Below are 15,480 nucleotides of genomic sequence, written 5' to 3'. Positions count from 1 at the left end.
ACCCTAGATGATAAGACAAAATGGCACCAATGGCCACGATTCACATGACAGAGTCATGCTGGTGGAACATCTGACACAGCAGGATTAGCACTGATGTGGAGGAGAGTTGCTCAGTTTCTGGAAAGACTCTATGCCTAGGATCACTGAAGCAGTTGTTCCTTCTTCAGAAGGTCTGAGATGAAAGTCATTAACCCAATAGAGTTGGGGATAAAGTGCCAGTAGTTGCCCAAAAATAAGAAGTTGTTTTTAAAATTTAAGTTGTTCTTTAAGTTACAGTAGCCTGTTTTCCAAACCAGATCATTTCAGTTCTGTCTATAGAGATGAAGTCACTTATATAATCTATCTGAAGATGATTATACATAAAATCTAGCATTCTGTTTGCCACCCTCACCAATCCTTAGCAAATTATAGGCACCCTATGATCAGGCCTAGCGCGGTGAAGATATGGGTGTACAGGACAGGTCTCAAGGTCAGCATCAGTGTTTAGCAGTAGCTGCTGTTAGTGAAATGCAACCAGCATTAAGATTACTTAAATGCTACCAGATGCAGAGGGACCCAGAAAATGAAGAAGACAATTGGGAATTCCAACAGAAGCTTTAAGTCAAGAACCAAAAGAAAGTAAGTGCCATAGGAACAAGGGCAGGACATGGAGAAACAAGGAGACATTGTAGAGGCACAGTTTACTCCTGACTGTGCATATGTATTAAGAGCATGAGCTTCTGGTTTTCCTACTATGAAGTATTATGTGGACAGTATTCACCTCCATAAAATGAAAATAGCAACTGTTACAGAGTAGACTTACTTTGAGGATTAAAGAAGACATCATATGATAAAAATGATTTAACGATGTAGAAGTGTTGTTCCTAAATAAATAGTAGCCTTTATTATAATTGTATGTTGCAATATTATTGCCATTAAACTCTAAGCTCCTTTGAAACAAGAACCTAGTATTATTCATCATTGAATCCCCTCTGTGAACGTTACAGAACATGTTTTAACAGTCCTCCGATTGAAAAGTGGTATCTATATCCCCTCCCTTTGAATCTGAGTGAGCTTTTGACCACTTCAATCAATAAAAAGTACAGTGAATATGAAACTCTGTGACTTCCAAAGCTAAGTGAAGAAAATGTCATAGAGCTTTTCCCTGTTCTCTCAGGATACTAACTTTTAGAGGCCTGAGCTGCCATGTCAGAAGTCTGGCTATCCTAGGCCACCACACTTTGAAAATGCCTAGGCCACATGGAGAAGCCATTTTGTAGGTACTTGTGATAGTTGATTTTATGTGACAATTTGGCTACAGGGTGCTCAAATTAAACATTATTTCTAGGTGTGTTTGTGAGAGCGTTTCTGGATGAGATTAGCATTTGAATTGCTGGACTCAGTAAAGTAAATTACCCTCCCCAGTGTGGGTAGGCATCACCCATACTGTGAAGGGTCTGAATAGAATAAAAGGCAGATGAAGGAGGAATCTGCCCCCTTTCCCCTGCCTCATCGACTGAACTGGGACATCTGACCTTCCAACTGAGATTAACACCATCTGCTCCCCTGGTTCTTAGGCCTTTGGACTCAGACTGAATTACACCACTGCCTTCCTGGGTCTCCAGATTGCAGAAGGTAGATTCTTGGACTTTTTAGTCCAGCATCAGCCACCAGACATGAGAGTAACCAAGATTCCATCCACTAGCTATCAAATAACTTCCAACCAGCGAGTCTTCCCAGCTGAAGGCCCAGATACGATGAAGCAAAGACAAGCCATCCTTGCTTCACCCTGTTTGAACTGCTGACCCACAGAAGCTATGCATGTAACAAAATGATCGTTTTACATTGCCAAGCCCTCAAGTAGTTCATTATTTAGCAATAGTAAGCAAAAGAGATTTTGATATGTGGAAGTGAATGGCCGCCACAACAAAAACAGAAAACATGTGACATTTGCTTTAGAACTGAAGGGTGAGAAGAACCTGGAAGAGACAGGACACTGCCAAGCCTTAGGATACTGCTAGTGAGGGCTTGAACAATATAGGAACAATGCTATGGGAGAGGGGAAGAAACTGAACGCATTATATGGTGGCAGAAAGCTTGCTATGGAGCAATAGTAAAGGGAATACCTTGGCAATTAGCATATTTTTGGCCCCTTATAAGTGTTTGTCAAATAAAATCTTTAAAAATACAATAAAGTTATAGCATGTCTGCTATTTTTCTTGCTAGAAGCTGAGGTGGGGAGGAAGAGATTTTTAAGGTATTAAACTTAAAAATTCATAATAAATCAAGATTTTGTATTTCTACTTTCTAAGTCTCCTCAGAAATTTACCCATTAAGGAAACATTTTCTTCATATTTTAGGGCTACTACATAGAATTATGAGGGTGGCTTAAATAAGATTCCCTACTTTGTGAAAACACTGCTCATGTAGAAATACAAAGCAGAAAATACAAACTTCAAAATGCTGCATATTCAAGAATATTATCTTTCTCTTCAAAGAAAAATGTATGTGAGGAAGTCTGTTTTCAAAAAGTAAACCTACCATTTCAAGGTTAATATTTTAGAATTATTATATTCAGTCAGAAAATAATGCTGAACACATCCTTATAAGAACGTGTATTCTAAAAGGAAAAGCATTAGTAACTAATGCTTAGGTGGAGCAAGAAACAATGGAGAGCACCTAATCAGTTCCAATTAGCCATGCCAGAGGATTACTTTACAGGTAAAATTACCTTATAATGAGGTGATTAACCTCTTTGGAAAGAGTTCAAGATAGACTTACTTTATACTTAATATATCCTATATAGAAGTGGTATAATAAAGGTTCTCAAGGTTCCACGCCAGGGATAATTTCTAACAAGAATCAACAGATTTTATTCTAGAAGAATCCAAAATGCTTACATTATTGATGGAATAAATCGTAAAGCATCTAGATACTATAAATTAGGCATTTACACTTCATATCAAATTAACTAACTTATATGGAACTAACTTTATACTAAAGAATGTAACAATTGAACTCTAACGAATTACAAATGCTAGCCTCTAGATTATCTACAAAATCAAAGGAAAAAACATTTCTGTTGTTCACACTGGTCAGTGTTACAGGCTCATTCCCCAAAGTCAGCTGTCCACTGTCTAATTACTTTAGTGGATCCCCTCAGCCCCCAGAGCACACCTGGTTCTTGTTACAGTTAGAGAGACTAATGCTAAGCTAGGGAGTAGGCCTGAACACAAAGGAAACAGAAGCTTCAGTGTTTTCAACACAAAAACACTTGGTAAATTGAGGACAGCGTTCTTAGAAACAGCAGCTTTAACTGCTGGCTAAGTTGGTTTTTCCCTTAAAAGTGATAATTCATTAAGGACTACTTGAAATTATATATCTATAATATGTATAAATTTATATATTATATATATATTTGCTGTCAGCTTATAATAAACAAGAAATAATTTACTTTTAATTTGATATTATTTCCTGTAAGTTTCCATGTAGGCATAGGACCTATAATAATGAGCAGAAATTTTTTTCTTAAACTGCCTTCTGTTTAGTACCCTTCCCTATAAGAAAACACTGTATATCTTGGATTATTCAGTTGTGATTTTTTGGACATTTCTGAATTAACTACTGTTACTTCACAAATCTTGTTTTTTAATTTGGTATCCTAGGAAGTGGGTGTGTATGTGTTTGTGTATGCGTATAAAATTTTTGCATAAAACACTTGCAAATTCATGTAAAGCAAAAACACAAATCCTGGGAATAGAAAGGCAAAATCAAGGAAGAAAAAATTTAGAATATTTGCATGGAGATGATACTAATAAAATGTAAGTATCTTGCAAACAAAAACTAGAAATAAATGTTTCTTCTTCAGCTAAATCAGAGAATATATAAGCAACCCTTACTTCAACATATACCCTTTAGAGCTCAATGCTCACCTTAACTTAGGAGTCCCGGAAAATACCCATCTGTACTGTTACAATGTAGACTTTTCTTTCAGTTTACATTCTTCTGCAGAACCTATAACCATCTAAGGTTTATATGTAACCCCAAATTCATTTTCCTCATTTGCCTTAGAGAGTCAAAAAATACAGGGTCTAGCTGGATGCCCATCATATAAAAAGAACTCATTAAATGTCTGCAGAATAATCAACCAAATCAATAGGAGACAGCAATGTTTTATCCAAACTTCAGGACCTTCACTGATCCTTGTGTTACTCCCCTGCAGTGTCAAAAATAAAGGAAAGAAGACAAGAGAGCAGGAATAAGAAATCTGGAGAGAATGAAGAAAAGACGGAGTGAGAGGTAAAGAACGAAGAAAAGTTACTGAATCTCTTCCTAATTTACCCTCCAGTTCTCACGCACTCTATTCCAAAGAACTATCTTACAAACATGATTTTGAACAGCTCGGACATAAAAGTGAGCATTATGGTTTAGTGATACCAGGAAATAATGCAGAAAGATTCAGGTGAACTGAATCCCTTGCATCAATGTGCACACAGCTCTCACTTAACCATATTTTCATCTGCCCAGATCAGACATATTTAAATGAGTCTCAACATACAAATGAAACTACATGGAGAGAATAGCATAGTTAGTAAATTATTTTAAAGGTCTTATATTAGAACTATATTGCAGCAAGAATACATATTATGAAAAGCTTACATAAATATCATAATATGAAAAGCTGAAACTCACAGAAAATGTATGTAACATATACATACACAAATAAATCTATGCATCACAAATATATATATATATGTACACACATGTATAAATCTATATATTATCTACCCATCTATTTATCTACACACTATATGGCTTATATGAGGATAATAGTTTCATCATCTGGAAAAGCTGACTTAATAATGCTTACACAAAAAAATTCAAGAAATGTTATTTAAAGGATATAATTGAGTAGTCATGCTAAGTGATAATGAAAAATGAGTAAGTTTCATTTTTAAAAATAGACCAAAGTTGGGTACGTACACAGAAAATAAAGAAATAAAAAATGCCTTAGCTCATGGGAGTCTCATGACTATATAATTTTGTCCAAAAGGTCCCTGTACAATGTGAACAATTCTAATGAATACAGATTTTATTCTGAAAACTGAACAAGACAGATGTTTAAACTTTTAATATCAAGAGTGCCATTTCCCTAGTTGGTTTATAAAAGATGGTACCATTTACAAATGTGGAAGTTTACAATGAAACATAATTTACATTTTTAAATAGAAAAAAATGCTTCACTATACAATAATGAAGTTGTCTTGACTGATGGATGCAAAAGTGAGGTCAAATGCCTAAAATAAAATGCCACACAGAATTTAAACACTGCTTGTGAAGATTTGAACATTTATTTTGTTGAATTGTAAGAATATATTGTGACCTGTTTTGACTAATAAATAATTAATAATCATTAAGAATTACTGCTAACCGATAAAGTTGATAATACAAGTGCTAAAACAAGTCAATAAGTAAGCATTCATTAGCAAGGCATTCACAGAGCTCAGGGATTTATATTGTAAAATTTTTGTTTGTTAACACTGCTGGCTGGAGTCCTTGGATATTAAATACAAGAATACCAGGGCTTCCCTGGTGGCGCAGTGCTTGGGAGTCCGCCTGCCAATGCAGGGGACGCGGGTTCGTGCTCCGGTCTGGGGGGATCCCACGTGCCGCGGAGCGGCTGGGCCCGTGAGCCTTGGCCGCTGGGCCTGCGCGTCCTGCGCGTCCGGAGCCTGTGCTCCGTAGCGGGAGAGGCCACAACGGTGAGAGGCGCACGTACAGCAAAAAAAAAAAAAGAATACCAAAAAACCTTTTAGTACCTAAAAGAATAGTTACTGAGGACCAAGACTCATTCTAGGCATATTTCAACTCTCTTTCTATTATCTTTTTTGGCAATATAAAAAGCACAAACTATAAAAATAGTAAGATATTTTGAAACAAATACACCACTTACTAATAAATAATGTAATGAATACATTTAGCAAGTATCTATTGAGTGCTCATTATATACCATGCACTGTGTAGATACTAACGTCCCAAAGAGAGTCTCATTCCATGATCTTAAAGCCTATTGTCAGAAAAAAAAATCAAGAATCATTCCACAGAATGAGTGTCATCTTAAAGGCATAGGCACAGTTTCTAAATTCATGTAGACTAATTTAATTTCTTGAGTAATGTGCAGAGCACAGAATCTTTTCAAAATTAGGTTTTATTAATATAGTAACATCAAATTATCAGTGTGGAACACCAATTTTTCAGTTTTGTTTCTTCTCACACATTTAGAAGGCAAGACCCTCTGGCATATCTTATATCACTACCTAGATTCTGAGTTAAACTGCCTTATTTAAATTTACATATCTGTTTCAGTTTTCTAGTTGTAGATGTCTTCACAAAAAAGCTGAAAGTAGTACAGAAATAAGGCACATACCTCTTGAACAGGGGGCTAAGAAAACGATCTTTGTGTCATTCAGGGAGTTAGAGACCAGATAGTTTTTTGGGTTTTTTTTTTTTTTTTTTTTTGCAGTACGCGTGCCTCTCACTGCCGCAGCCTCTCCCGGCTGCGGAGCACAGGCTCCGGATGCGCAGGCTCAGCGGCCATGGCTCACGGGCCCAGCCGCTCCGCGGCATGTGGGACCTTCCTACCGGGGCACGAACCCGTGTCCCCTGCATCGGCAGGCGGACTCTCAACCACTGCGCCACCAGGGAAGCCCGAGCGATCGTTTTAAGTGATCAATGTGACAATGAAATAGTATCTTTGTGCAGTATTGCTAACCCTCAGTGTTTGCTAGCAGGTGTATTAAGTGTTGTGTATTAAGAATTTGAATTGGTTCTTTAAAAACAAGCTATGACTACAATATTAAAAAATCTTTGTAAACCACCGATACTTTTTCTATACTTAGTTCCATTCTGCATATTACCTATAAGTCCTTGTCAATGATACACAGATTTACACATGGAATTCAACCATTTTACATTTTCTCCAAAATTATTATAACCCTTCATAATTATAATGTTAATAGATAGATATTATAGTGTGTTTATGTACAACTGTTAATATCTATTTTTAAAAAAAGCAAGAACTTAAAATGCTTTTACTAAATAAAACCCGGAAAGGTGTAATATATTTGAATTATGAGCATCAGTGTGATGGTAAATAGTAATAGTCAAGTTATATAAATATTTTAAATACCAATATTATGTAATAAATGGTTTTAAATAGTAGCATAGATACTTTAAGAATTATTTTTTCCAGCTTAAAACAACAGAAATATTTATTTAAATTCAGTTTGAAGACTATCTTAAAGTTTAGAAAGTTGAACAGCATATTTCCTTTTAACAGTTAACTTAGATTTACGTAGAAGTTTGGAAAAGAATATGATATAAACCTCTCAACTAGCACTCTCTTAAGCACCACCGGAAAAATCATTATCTTTCCCAGTTCTTTCAATTTCTGTCATAAGAAGCATAGAGAGCAGAACTATATATTTTGGTAATTAATTTCCTTAAGATAATGTTAGAAACATCATGTTCTTTAAAATATAAATGAATTTCAAGGTGAGCATGCTAGAGGATAATATCAATGGCGTGTGATTTATTGTGACAAGAGATCTGATCTGAAACATCATTATTCGGAGTACTTAAAAAAATCCATTTGCAAATTCCTGAAAATATGAAAGTGCTATAGCCGAACCTGTCTCAATGTTGAAATCTGGAAACCTGCCCTTGTAAGTATGAAACTGCTTGTGCACAAGCTTGGCATGTCTTCCTCATAGAAATTTATTAGAACATTTTCATAATCTGAATATGCTGTATTGCAGTTTAGAGAATTACCTAAATGCTTGTAACTCTGAGTGAAGACAACCTACAGAAGTACAGATTGAAATGTATATGGATAATTAACTTGGTGATATATATAAATTTAGGGCTGATCGTTATCTTAAAAAACAGTTGGCGATAATTTACTGAGCATCCACTGATATACCTGGCATTCTTTGAACTCACAACAGAAACATGTGACCTGTAACAATCTAGAAGGTGTTTTCTATGTTATTACTGTTCCAAATGAAATATCCCCTTTAAACTATATAAGCAAGATTTACTTGTGACTTAAATTTACAAGTAAGTTTCAATAAGATGTAATTTTACATCTTATAAATTTATCGGGGTATATAAACACATTAGGAAACACATTAGTAGTAAATGGCATCTAACCACATGTTGGGCAGTGAGCAATGTCATAAATTAGTACTGCAATTGAAAATAAAAACTTAAACAGATATATGTAAATAACAGAAGTCTTATTAAAAAGAATTAAAATTATTCTGGAGAACAGAACTGATTTACCTTTTATACTTGAGGGAGGATCATAAGTACTGGCATTCTTAAATATAGGCTGTCAAATTTGAGCATCACCTAAACATACTGATACATCCCCCCTCCCCCATGTCTCTCTTTCTCTCTGTTTCTCTGGTTTTCTCCCCTCCCTCCTTCTCTCTTCTCTCCTCCCTCTGCTGAATAAGTTTGGGACAAAAATTTTCCCCCTTAAGCATTTCTTAATTCCTTTAATGGGCTTTTAAACTGTAAAACTCCTGGTGGGGCACACTGCATGCAGCATTTTTCAAATAGCATTTTTTTTTTTTGCTAGAAACCTATTTTAATATATGAATATCAACACATGAATGCTTCACAGAATGGTACTGGGGTAAGCATAGGATAGTTGATTCTATAATATGGCTTTATGTGCATTAATAAATATGTTCATTTCCAGAACATTCAAGATGGGTCATCAAGTGCTGAAATATACTACAAAGTGAATATAATTTCATTGTTACATCAATTTTTTCCACAGACTTCATGAAATAAAATTAAATCTTGTAAAATGAAAGTGTCTAGTCTACATATAAAAAAACAGGTGCAAAATTTTAATGAAATTACTTTTGACTTTTCATTTTGTAATATACATGGCATAAAATTCAAACAGTACAATAAAAATTCAGTATCCATCCCAAGCACTTGGTTCTCTTTTCCAGAAGAAACCAAAGTTAAAAGATTTTTGTGAATCCTTCTAAAGATATTATGTGCACATACACATATTCATTATACACTTTTTCCATTTTCCTTAAAACAAAAATCATAGATGTCTGAACTATGAAAGAAAGAGCAAACCACAGCATCATGATTTATCATTAAGGCAATACCTAAGGCACATTTTACAAATATGTTTTCATATGTCTTGCTAAAACATTTAAATAGATCAATATAATGAAAAATCAGATAGGGTCTCACTAACCATGAAACTATTTAATATGATGAGTCTTGTATAAAGTAGTACACTAAAGTCTACAGTTAAGAAAAATCTAAAACAGATTTAAAAATACATTTCAACAGCATTTATTTATTATGAAACTACATGGAAGAAAACTATGTCAATCTACTAGTGTATGACAAAACTGAAACAAACATAAGAATTTCCAGGACCAGTTATCTTATGTGTTCCGTAACGTTTATGGTACAATGTCAATCTAGCCAAATACAGAGACCATATTGACTTTGAACAGTAATATATAAAGCACTTAAATAACTCTATATAAATGCTGATTATGATTTTGTACCTCTGTGAAATGAACAGAGTAGAAATGGGTATAACTGAAGCAAAAGATGATTCACTGCTTCTGCCCAATCTTTCCTGGCTAGTGGGGTGGAGATAGCCATATTTCCTTCTAGAAATGGGGAAGATAACAAAGCCAAAGCTTTCTCTACTTCCCTGAGTATCAGAAAAAAGTCAACATCTACATTTTAGAGGAAGTAATTTCTACCTATTTTGGTTTTCAAGCCTTTTTCACTGTGAAGACAAAGTCTTTAAAAGTAGTTTTTGTCAGCATTGATATTTCTCTGGTTTATTTTCCATTTAGCTGAGGCCCATATAGGACTGATAGTACAAAGATTAAAGGTCTTATATGATACCTACGCAATGTACAGTTATTCATCATGATCAAATCAGAGCCTCATGTTTTTCCTTGGGATTTAGGATGATCGCTCCTCATATACTTAGCCATGTAAAGACTTCCAGTATATCTTAATAAGGTACTATTTTCACCTTACACTTGAAATCTTTCTTCTCAGCACATAAGAATGGGCTTAGATATGACCACACTGTATTCCTCATTATAACCTCACTAAAACCTAACAAGAAAAATGAACACTTTTGTCTTAATATTTACACATACACCAAGCCTTATTCAGTCATTATATGTAAAATGCTTTATACCATACAGTGATCTTTTTTACGACATAGTTCATCAACAGCAACCATAATTAAAATATGTTATCTTACCTACTATTGAATTTTTCTGGGTGTTTCTCTCTCATGATGTGGAATCTGTGAGCAATGGAAGCATCCTAAGAAGAGAAACAGAAACGAAAAATAAAACAGTTTATGATCCTATTATCTTGTGGAAATAACGATTAAAAGAGAAAAAATTGAAGACTAATATTTTAAATTAACTTTTCCTAAACAATGTCGTTGCAAAGAAGATATTCTGCTATTAGGCAGAAATGTGTAATCCACATAAATTCCGTGCAAGTGTAATTTAGTCACCATTGGTTACTTTCATATTTACTTCTAGGAATTGATTTCTATTTTTTTTTTTTTTTTTTGCAGTACGCGGGCCTCTCACTGCTGTGACCTCTCCCGTTGCGGACGCGCAGGCCTCGCGGCCATGGCTCACGGGCCTAGCCACTCCCCGGCATGTGGGATCTTCCTGGACCAGGGCACGAACCCGTGTCCCCTGCATCGGCAGGCGGACTCTCAACCACTGCGCCACCAGGGAAAGCCCTGATTTCTATTTAATTTATATATCTCCTTTAATAATTGGTTTTGGCCTCATGCTTAAAGTATGTTTACGATAGTTCATATGAACATAAATGTCAAAAAGTAGTTGAAAATATTGTTACACAAAAACTAGAAGAATGGCTTAAGTGGAGAAATGATCAGGTGGAGAAGCTCCTAGTCCTTTGAGATTAATTATGGGTAAAAGTATCATTTGAGGGTGCATATCTAGTAAAGGTAAGTATAATATGTGGCTTCAAAGTTGGCTAAGAGTGTACTGGATGTGTAATTATTAACTGTTCATTCCACAAGCTACTTTCTGACATATCTTGCTTAATGGAGAAAAACAACAAAGGGAAAAATTTATTTTTGGAGAATTGGGGACAAGTGTAACTGAACTCTGAGACCTCAAATGCACCAGTTCTGCACCCTAATGGATGTTTCTCCCTTTTAGGAAATTCATTCAGAGTTTCTATGATACAGAATCACACAACGTGTGAGATTGGTAGAATATTTTGATTCAGGCTTTTCAAGTACAGACTGTTCTTGCTGACTTTTAATAGTTGGCCCTGTTATTCCAAGCAGGGAGATAATTTCCCATGCTTCATCTACACATGATTAATCACTCCAATGAGAAACTAATATATTTACCAGTAATCTCAAAGGAAATGGGGCTATTTTAGAGATTAACGGTTAATTTCGTTTCATAGTAGAGATAAAAGAAAAAGAAAAACCAGACACAAAGGAAATAAAGAAGTTGTGTATTTGAGAGAATCCTGAAAACACTAATCAAGGATTAAAAGTCTAATGAATGAAATGAAAAGGCTAATGTGCTTACTCATGCATAACAAAGCATGAGGCACAACAAGAGAGGGACCAATGCCCGCTGCAGATGGCAGACCGAGAGCTGCTTTTCCCTGCAAGATAGAGCTGTGATAGAACTCTAGGTTTTTCTGTACAATTTTATCCTCTAAAAATTGTTGAGTAATTGAATTAATCCACGTGTAAAGGACACAAAGGTATAGATAGGTGCATACAGAAACAACACTTGTAAAATACAAAAAGTTATTTAAAAATTCTATGGTTTGATATCCTAAGATATAACTCTGTTATATATGTGTGGTCAATTTCCTGGTTTGCTAAGTAAGAATATCAAGGTGTTCACCTCTATTGGTTCAACAGCTCTAAAACCCAGTCACAGAGTTTCTTCCTTTTTAAAAAAATTCTCACTAATAAGTCATAAATATACATTTTTGAGAATGTGCACTTGTCTTACTGTGGTACGAAATTATAGAAAAAATCTGAGTATGGTATATTATGTGGCATTATCATTAATTTTAAAAATCACTTATTTTGACTTTATCCCTAATCTGGTTCAAAATCAATCTGGAATACCTTATAATTAAATGCATACATCCAACAGACCAGTTAAATAAACAAAAGTAAAGAAATATGAATCAAGTACTAAGAATGAATGATCAATATTAGTTATCCACAGGGAGACTATCATTGAATTTACCTCTGCTTGAATTATGTTTCCGTAAGTTATAGCACTGAAACTTTTAAAAGCAGATTGTGTCGGATAATTTGCTTTATAAGCATACACTTTTGCAGTAACAGATCTCTTCCTTTCCAAAGCAACACAAATAGTACAGAGAGAGGGAGAAAGGAAAAGAGAGGAGGAAGGAGCAAAGAGAGAGTATCAAAAGAAGACCATTTATGTAGACTAGACTATAACTGCCTAAATTCCCAGAAATACAGAACACCAAATGGCCAAAGATAAACTTAACCTTCGCTCCTCTATCTCCAAGACACTCCGGCAAAGAATCATGTAGGAAAGAGAGGGGAAAAATAAAAACTCGTGAGGAACACTGGTATGCCTTTTCCGTGTGTTGAATGGGTCCCACCCACAAAGAGAGAGCTGGCCTTGCTGACTACAGGATGGATAAGGAACAATGACAGCAGGTGTTCATTTGGATGAAAATTCAGACCAAATTCCCATGGGACCCTGTCCTTTTGGCATAACCCCAAGAGGCTTGAAAGAGAACTGCCGAATCCTGCAAACTTATCCAGCAGCCATATTTCAGGGGCACTAACGAGTCTCTAAAAAGAGACCAAACAAGAAAAAGCTAAAGTAATGTTGGTTTTTTACATAAACTTTGCACTTTCGGTCTCTATGCACTGCGGTTTGTAGGAAACAGAAACTAAATTGGCATCACTTTCATATCCTAGAACGGATAAACTTTGAATTTGGACAGACTTTCACTTCCAAGACTTGTGACTGTGAGCAAATTGCTTATTTACCATGAGTCACAGCTTCCTATCTTTAAAAGAGGATACTGATACCCCTTTATAGTATTGTAGTGAGATTTTCTGAGATTATTCTGTATAGCAATTGCAGTAGTGTTCTGTTATAGCTGGGGTGTTCATATATTCTATATCCATACTAGAATGTTACTTAAAGTAAAAAGAGGGTGCTAAAAAAGAGTTGAATTGCATAAATATGAAAGATGTATTTACTGACTCTCAATTTGGTTTTATTATTTCCTGAATTTATACTTTCGTTTTAATTTAAAAAATAAAATCAGATCTAAGAACTAAAACATATCCATCTTTATTAAAGTAAAAAAAAATAAATCCCATTATGTTCATTTTCAAAGTAGTCTGTGTAGTAATTTGTATGTTACTTTATATATATGCAAATATGTGCGCGTGTGTGTGTGTATACACACACACACACACACACAGGTATACATATATCAGAGAATCAGCTTCTTAGCCACATCTGCCTTTAATACTCTGCACTGGTATTTTTCTAAAGACTGATTTTTTTCTTTTCCTGTAAGGGTTTATCATTGTTTTTTTTTTTAAAATAAACTTACCCTAAATCCCCAAAATTGCATTTTAAGTTATTAATTTGAAAAACTTCATTATTTTCTGTGGATCATAACATTTTAAATTGAGAAAATAAAAGTGCTAGATACCTATATACAGCGAATTCTACTAAGAGGAGGACATTATCAATACTAATCTTTTTCTTGAAGTGTAAAATATATTTGCCTAAACACGTCATAGGTACTATATTTTTTAATCCATTTAAAGAAACTTTATCTGACAAATATTTTTACAAAACTTGCCAAATAATTTGTATTTCTGGAAACTGTATTATTATTATACCAAATTAAATATCTTCTCAATTCATTCCATTTTAGGATAGAATATAAATCTAGCCAATTACAAATAAGTATTATCAAGAGTTATTCCAAAATGCAATCACAGAATTTAAAACTGAACCTTGTATGCTAGGTGAATGAATTTTCATTGATTTCTTGAAATAGTTCAGTTCCTCCTTACTTTTGGATGGATAAATCACAACATCTTCCTGTGTGTGAGCTTTTTTTCCTTTAATAATTGCACTTTGCTAAGGAGCTTCAAAAGCTGAAGTTTGTGGTGTTTTATTTGTTGAATATTTTTAAAGATTTCCAACTGAATATTTGAGGTATTATTTACATACAATAAAGCAATTTTAAGTGTACAATTAAATGTTAGACAGAGGTATCAATAACCACTTTCACAATCATGATATAGAAAATTTCCATCACCCCCAAAAGTTCCCTAAGGCCCTTTGCATTTATATACAAACACACACACACACACGTATATGTATATGTATGTGTGTATGTATATATATATATATATATATACACACACACACACACACACACACACACACACACAAACACTCCTCCACCCTTAAAAATCACTGATCTGCTGTCATTATAGTTTGCCTTTTCTAGTATTTCCTATAAATGGAATTTAAAAGTACTCTCTTATGTCTGGCTTCTTTCACTTACTATAATGCTTTTGAGATTCAGCCATTTGTTCCAGTGTCAGTGGTTTGTCCCTTTTTATTGCTAAGTAGTATTCTATTAAATAAGTATACCACAATCTGTTTATTCATTAGTTGCTGACATTTGGCTTTTATGTATAAAGCTGCTATGAACTTTTCAGCACAATTCTTTTTGTAGACATGTGTGATTATGTCTTTTGGGTAAACACTTAGGAATGAGACTGCTGAGTTATATGGTATGTGTATATTTAACTTTATAAGAAACTGCCACATTATTTTTCAAAGTACTTGTACCATTTTGCATTCCTACTAGTAAAGTATGAGAGTTCCAGTTCCTCCACATCTTTACCAACACTCCACATCTACACCAACTCTTGACAGTCTTTTTAATTTTACCATCCTAATAAATATGCAGTGGTATCCTTTCTTGGAACCTTAACCGTTATGAGTCAGCACCATCTGCTTCGGCACAGAGGTCTGCCAACTCTGATGAAACTATACGATATGAAACTTCTGGTACAGACTTAATAAATGTTCCCAGTTCCATCCCAATTGATTCATCTTCACAGCTTTTAGTATATTTTCTCATTTATGCTGTTCAACAATTCCAAAATAGCAATGAGCAGTCTCTGGAAGTCCATTGGTGCATTCAACCCCACACTCACCCCACGCACAACCTCAAGGGTTTCAAAGAATTTTTTTTTCTATTAAATTCCTCCAAAAGATATTCAGAGAATATGTGCTTAGGGTCTCCCTTGAAGAACTCTGAGCTCTCAAATTGATTATGATCTTTTTCTTTGGTTAAACTATACTTTAAATAAAA

General features: G+C 34.6%; 1 protein-coding gene across 1 annotated transcript in view; it reads right to left on the bottom strand.

Annotated features, from left to right (window-relative positions):
* The window catches only part of LOC101327464 (diacylglycerol kinase beta), a 505,632-nt gene that overhangs the window by 310,218 nt on the left and 179,934 nt on the right, over nucleotides 1–15,480 (bottom strand). The window contains exon 12 of the mRNA XM_073809660.1: nucleotides 10,313–10,377. Within this exon, the coding sequence (XP_073665761.1) occupies nucleotides 10,313–10,377 (65 nt within the window). The remainder of the gene's footprint in view (nucleotides 1–10,312; nucleotides 10,378–15,480) is intronic.

This window comes from Tursiops truncatus, chromosome 9 (assembly GCF_011762595.2).
Source record: "Tursiops truncatus isolate mTurTru1 chromosome 9, mTurTru1.mat.Y, whole genome shotgun sequence".
In the NCBI taxonomy this organism is placed as follows: Eukaryota; Metazoa; Chordata; class Mammalia; order Artiodactyla; family Delphinidae; genus Tursiops; species Tursiops truncatus.
This window is presented reverse-complemented; position numbering and strand designations above follow the sequence as displayed.